At 35.7% G+C, this 6,416-nt stretch overlaps 1 protein-coding gene across 1 annotated transcript; it reads left to right on the top strand.

Moving 5' to 3' along the window:
• Nucleotides 1-1,976: 1,976 nt before the first annotated feature.
• LOC110890238 (protein NRT1/ PTR FAMILY 4.3) lies at nt 1,977-5,215 on the top strand. Its single transcript, XM_022137830.2, has 5 exons — nt 1,977-2,324; nt 2,425-2,642; nt 2,732-3,172; nt 3,781-3,920; nt 4,132-5,215. Exons 1-5 carry the CDS (start codon nt 2,201-2,203, stop codon nt 5,030-5,032), a joined length of 1,824 nt encoding a protein of 607 aa, XP_021993522.1. The 5' UTR covers nt 1,977-2,200; the 3' UTR covers nt 5,033-5,215.
• Nucleotides 5,216-6,416: the final 1,201 nt, after the last annotated feature.

The raw sequence follows: 6,416 nt of genomic DNA, 5'->3' as shown, positions 1-6,416 counted from the left end.
TGCTGAGAATATAATAACTTGTTGAGCTGCAAGTATCACTTGTCGTGTAACAGACGAATCTTGTTGTGTCTTCATAATACCTTAATGTGCATGCACTGTAGCTTTCAAATGATCAAATCACTTTGAAGATTAACCACAATATTCTTTAAATGAATTGAATCATATTATTGCAGTTGTTGTGGAGTTTTAGGAGACGACCTATTGAAGGAAAAGATAAATTCTCCAAGTTCATCTCATTTAAATCAGCAAATAGTCTGCCCTTGGAATTAATCGGTTTTTGGGTATGTTTGTTGTAGCGGTTGTTGTATTAGTTGTCACAAGTAATTCAGTAGTTGTTGTAGTTGTTAAAGGAATTGAAGCTTAAGTAGTAGCAGTCACATGCACTTCAGTTGTAGATGTAAACTAAAGTTCAAACAAATATTGGCTTAGATGTTGCTTGATGTGTACCGGAGCCGGAGCCACATGTATGCTAGTTGGAGATGTAATATTGAGATTTTGAATATTCAATGTATGTTTTCCCATACTATGAGGAGGACTTGGATCTACTTCAATTTCATACTCATCTTCAATAACATGTTGCTTTTGCTTTGAATGTTTGGAAGAACTAAACGACGCATCTTGAGAAGTAGGATCCTTTTTCACATTACAAGGGTCATTTTGAAATTAACAAAGCATACCATGTGGGCTATACGTATTAAGGGAATACTTGACTCAAACAAACTCTAGGTGATGATAGAACCAAATACAAATATGCAACCACAAATTAAGAAGGATAAAGACGCGATCGCGCATCTACTTCAAGTATAGCCGTAAAATTTGATGTTGCAATTGGTAGGTTATAAGATCATAAATGTTTGCAAAGACTATGACCAAGTTCGCAGTATTGAAAGTGAAAGAGGAATATACCATATATGCCTTCATCACAAAGTTGAATATTATATAGGGTTATTGGATTTTAATAATCATATAAACTCCTAAATTTTGTGCCAGATAGGTTCTTGCAGATTGTTGCACCCATAGAACAATAATCTGCTCTAGATACAATAACTCTAGATTGAAAAAAGGATGTAGAGGAGACAATCAACAGGAAGTTTTGATATACGTCATGACAACAATTCAGCACGTGGGAAACATTTTGGGAATCGTGGACGTGTCTGGTTTAATCCTACACGAGGAAACTTGTCTGATGACAAGAACAAACATAATGAGAAAGAAGAAATGCCCTCATACATGTCAAAACCAACAAACTCCAAGAGTTGGAGAAAGTTTACAAGAGATATAGGTAAAGTGTAATGTTTTAATTGTCAAGAGTTAGGAAAATAGTTTGGAAACTACAAGATTGTCATTAGAAGGAACTATACAAGAACAACTAAATCGTGTACGAAAAGTTGAAGAACCAACTCTTTTAATGATGGTTACTGAAGATAGAGGGGAATGCAAAGTACTCTTGAACGAAAAACAAATTCGGCCTAGAAGGTCTACACCGAGTACCATATATCACTACCAATTAATACATGAAAAGATAACAAAAAATGTAGTAAACCATAAAATAATATCTTTACCAAAAATATAATTTCTTGGTAATGAAAAAATGATATCCCAAGCCGTCCAAATTAAAGAGTATATTTTCTTTAATCTTAAAGGTTAAATTCATTCATATGTATTATGTTTGACCTGCAATGGGAACTTAAAAAAGACAGCCCACCCCGCATTGCAAGCTATGGATATGTCAAACATGGGTCACAACAATAAATTAAATGGGTAAGTATGCCGAAGATTCCTTCATTAGCTCTCTCTCTCTCTCTCTCTCTCTCTCTCTCTCTCTCTCTCTCTCTCTCTCTCTCTCGGACACAAACACAAAGTCACAAACGCACATCACACATGTACACAACCACACAAAAAGTAGCAATTATATTTTTTTTTGTAAGAGGGGGGGCCACTAAATTACAAAAAATGAAGAGGTTAGGTAGTGGGGATAGTTGTATATAAAATGGGTAGGAGGATAGAGGCCAACTTGTGAAAGATTCAGTAGAGTTAAGCCCCCACAGCCATCAATTATCACTTCTATTTTAGTTAACATGCTTATTATCCCAAGAGGCCTTTAAATACAGATTTTGTTCATCTTGTGGCAAAATATCAAAAGCCCTTGCTTCTCTAAGTTACCTGATAAAAGTCATATACACGAATTAGAAACAAAGATATGGACTCAAGGAGACAAGAGCAGAAAGGAGATAGCCTTTCTGAAGAGCTAACAGTTGATTGGAGAGGCAGACCCTCGACTTACGATAAACATGGTGGCATGAGAGCTGCTGCGTTTGTTCTTGGTGCGTTTGATCGATCTTGAGCTCTCTCTTTACTTACGTACTTCATGGTACTTTTTGATTATATATAGTTGAATTAATATGGTAGCATAACTTTTTGCAGGGGTACAAACATTTGAGATAATGGCTATAGCAGCAGTTGGTAATAACCTTATAACATATGTGACAAGTGAGATGCACTTTTCGCTATCGAAGGCAGCAAACATAGTAACAAACTTCATTGGGACCGTCTTTATCCTTTCCCTCTTTGGTGGCCACCTTTCGGATTCTTATCTCGGGTGCTTCTGGACCATGCTAATCTTTGGGTTTATTGAACTATCTGTAAGTTGAACTTAGCTTGTATTTCTTCTTAGCGTGTCATATTCACTAAATCTTATTTTTTTCGTATTTTGTCGTTGTAACTATTGTAGGGATTCATCCTGTTATCGGTCCAAGCCCACCTCCCTCAACTGAAACCACCACAGTGCAACATGCTAACAGATGGCGATCGATGCATAGAAGCCAAAGGAGTGGAGTCTTTAATATTCTTCGTGGCCCTCTACATGGTAGCACTAGGGAGTGGCTGTGTGAAGCCAAACATGTTGGCTCATGGGGCTGATCAATTCAGCAGGAGCGACTCTAAGCAGTCCAAGAAGCTTTCCACCTACTTCAATGCTGCCTACTTTGCATTCTCTGTTGGCGAACTCATTGCTCTAACTCTCATTGTTTGGATCCAAACACATTCCGGTATGGATATTGGGTTTGGGGTGTCTGCTATTGTCATGGCAATGGGCCTGATCTGCTTGGTTTCTGGTACCATATATTATCGAAACAAGCCACCTCGAGGAAGCGTTTTAGTCCCAATTGCACAAGTAAGATCAAGTTTATTTTAGATTCTGTTAATTAGCATTTTTATGAGTTATGCTGTTTAGTGTAGGCATGGTATCACCATAGACCATATATATGTAAAATCAAATCTTTTTAATGTCTCCTTAAACAAGAAGATTTCTTAGGAAGGAAATTTTTACTTCTCTCTCTCTCTCTCTCTCTCTCATGCTTTTGACAAGAGAACAACCTTCTACAATATGTACAATAATTTCTATTTTCTTTTATCATGGTTTGTCTTCTAAAAGAACTCAAATTTTCAATCCTCTTAACCAAGTAGGGACACAACTTCCCTTAGATGGTCCTTAATTAGTTGCATGATTTCATATATTTTATATTCCAAATTGATATTTATTTATAGAGATTCTGTATGCATTATTTATTGCTTTGTCATGCAAATGCATGCAAACTTGTTTGCATTTGTTATAAAAGTTTAAAATCCTTATTTTGCTAGGTACTGTGTTCTTTAATCAGAAAAGCAAAATAGTGAATTCTGACTTTACTTATAATCCTCATAGATTTTGTCCATTCTTGGCCAGCCTTTTCTCTTATGTTTTATTTAATTAATTTATACTTGTGGTTATACATCATGCAGGTTCTTGTTGCTGCATTTTTAAATAGGAGGCAAGCGTCCCAATCTAATCCTCAAATGCTTCATGGAAACCAAAATGAACACTGGAACAGGATTATAATGACAAATGAGACTTCAAGTCTTGGTCATACTGACCGGTTCAGGTAAACTTCAACAACCATTAATCATATTCATCTAATAGTAATTATAACATAAACTTAACACAATGCACATGTAGTAATAGAAATTAGTAGCAGATAGAACAAAACAAGAGCAATGGTATAACCTCTTATGTTGTAATGTGAGTTATATTATTTAAATTTTCTTTAATGGTTTTCTAGAAAAAGCCCCCTGATTAGTGCTCACAATTTCCAGGTTTTTAGATAATGCCTGCATAAGAAGACAAGAAGGGAACAACAATAATGCAAAGGAAAGCCCATGGAGGATATGCACTATAAATCAGGTTGAGCAAGTGAAGATCCTAATCTCAGTAATCCCAATATTTGCCTGCACAATTGTCTTTAATACAATCTTAGCACAACTGCAAACCTTCTCCGTGTCACAAGGAAGCGTGATGAACAACGAAATCACAAAATCGTTCCATATTCCACCTGCCTCGCTGCAAGCCATCCCTTATATCTTGCTAATCTTTGTAGTTCCTCTCTATGACTACTTTTTTGTTCCTTTTGCACGAAAAATCACTGGTCATGATTCCGGAATCACCCCTTTACAGCGTATTGGGGTCGGCTTATTTGTTGCCACCTTTTCCATGGTCTCAGCTGCCCTTATGGAGAAAAAGAGAAGGGATTCATTTTTAATCAATGATCAAACATTATCCATTTTTTGGATAGCCCCACAGTTCTTGATATTTGGAGTATCTGAAATGTTTACAGCTGTGGGGTTGATCGAGTTCTTTTACAAACAGAACTTGAAAGGGATGCAGTCTTTGTTGACAGCTATGACATACTGTTCATACTCCTTTGGATTCTATCTAAGCTCAGTGTATGTTTCTCTGATAAACAAGATTACATCCAGATCAAAGGATGGTGGTTGGCTTGGAGATAATGATTTAAATAAGGACAGATTAGACCTTTTCTATTGGGTATTAGCAGGTGTAAGTTTGATCAACTTCTTTAACTATCTCTTCTGGGCAAGATGGTATAATAATTCACGTAAGTCCTCTTCGTCATGCAAGCTGCATCGTCATTCAATTGAAGAAGGATTTCCTAATACTTTCAACACTGCTAAAGTAGTTGAAGATGGTGATGTTCCTTAGTGTTTGACTTCTGATTAATGTGTATTTATGCAGTCAAGTATTGTAGCTCATAATAAATAAAAGTGCCTACTAATGGATAGTACTGTACGTATTAATTTATAGAAACATTTACAGGTGTTATTTCCTTATGTACTAATTTATATCGGTATATGGAAGGGAAAGCTTTCAACTTTGTGAAACTTATTTTATTTGTTGTTCCCTTTGGTTTAGAGAGATTAGTTAAATTCTTGGTGTATTTTCTGGTTGTTTCAAACAAGGATTGTGCTAAATGTATCAAGTACCCTCTATTTTTATCTTGTGCATCATGTCGTTCAACTTGTCACATCAATATTATCTTTACATCTATAATATCTTTAAGTCCAAGAAAAAAAAAAAAAAAACACTTTTGATTTGATGTTTTCATGTAGTTAAATGAAAATTTAAAGCGTTGTGTCTAGTTGTGTCTAGATACACCTTACACCTTCCTTCTTAAATTACCCCTATGTAAAGAGGGAATGTTTTTTTAACGACGAATTCTCCCCCAATTTTATAAAAGAGTGAGAAACATTTAGCAATACGGTCCATGGCAATATAGTCTACTGGCATCTTGGGGTGTGATAAGGCTTTGTGATCACTAGGTCCTGGGTTCGATTCTCACAAAGGATGTTTTTTCTCATAATTTGACGTTAAAAAAAAAACAGTTAGCAACACCCGTCTAGTGGTGATAGGGATAGACCTAGCCAATCCCTTCAAGTAATTGTGAAAAAGGGCTGACTAAATTGTTTTGGACGCCAAAACAGGAACAACCAAAGTGGTTGGGTTAGTGCTTTTGCTTTTACTTAAATGGGAGAAATATGGGTCCCTCTTCCCTCATATGGAGTTTTGCTTCTATACATCAAATAAGTTTATTTCGCACTGAGATGCATGTTCATAGGAACACAGACAGTGGAAGTCGCTTTTCCTAAAGTGAAAAGAGAAAAGTTTTTTGTGTGATTTGGTTAACCTCTTTCGGTGATCTCTATATTTGTCATTTGGTCAAGAGTATAAAAAAGAACAAAAGTATAGAGTATTTATATTGCGCTCCCTATAATATTTACAATTATAAGAAATAAATACAAAACTAATGATAAAATCTCTATACATAGCATACCCTCTCGTAGTTCTTGATAGAGGTTCGTGAATGGTGCACATGTTTGTTTTATTAACGTTAACTTAAAACGTGTTGGATAAAGGGTGTGTATGAAAGTCGGATAGCATAAAGTTTGTTTGTGTGATTTTAGAAATATGAACAATGTAACAATGATTGTGCAAAGTATGAAACCAAAGAACACCATTACACAAAAGGGCAAAGTAATTGATAATATAGAATAAGACGATCTTGGTGACGAACATCACATACCATCTT

The sequence above is a fragment of the Helianthus annuus genome, chromosome 11, assembly GCF_002127325.2.
Source record: "Helianthus annuus cultivar XRQ/B chromosome 11, HanXRQr2.0-SUNRISE, whole genome shotgun sequence".
NCBI lineage: Eukaryota > Viridiplantae > Streptophyta > Magnoliopsida > Asterales > Asteraceae > Helianthus > Helianthus annuus.
This window is presented reverse-complemented; position numbering and strand designations above follow the sequence as displayed.

What these genes read in the sequence shown, in the direction of transcription:
- LOC110890238 (XM_022137830.2), top strand. Translation starts at nt 2,201, where the DNA reads ATGGACTCAAGGAGACAAGAGCAGAAAGGAGATAGCCTTTCTGAAGAG. An exon ending in AGCTGCTGCGTTTGTTCTTG is followed by an intron (nt 2,325 to 2,424) that starts GTGCGTTTGATC and finishes AACTTTTTGCAG; the next exon opens with GGGTACAAACATTTGAGATA. An exon ending in TTTTAGTCCCAATTGCACAA is followed by an intron (nt 3,173 to 3,780) that starts GTAAGATCAAGT and finishes TACATCATGCAG; the next exon opens with GTTCTTGTTGCTGCATTTTT.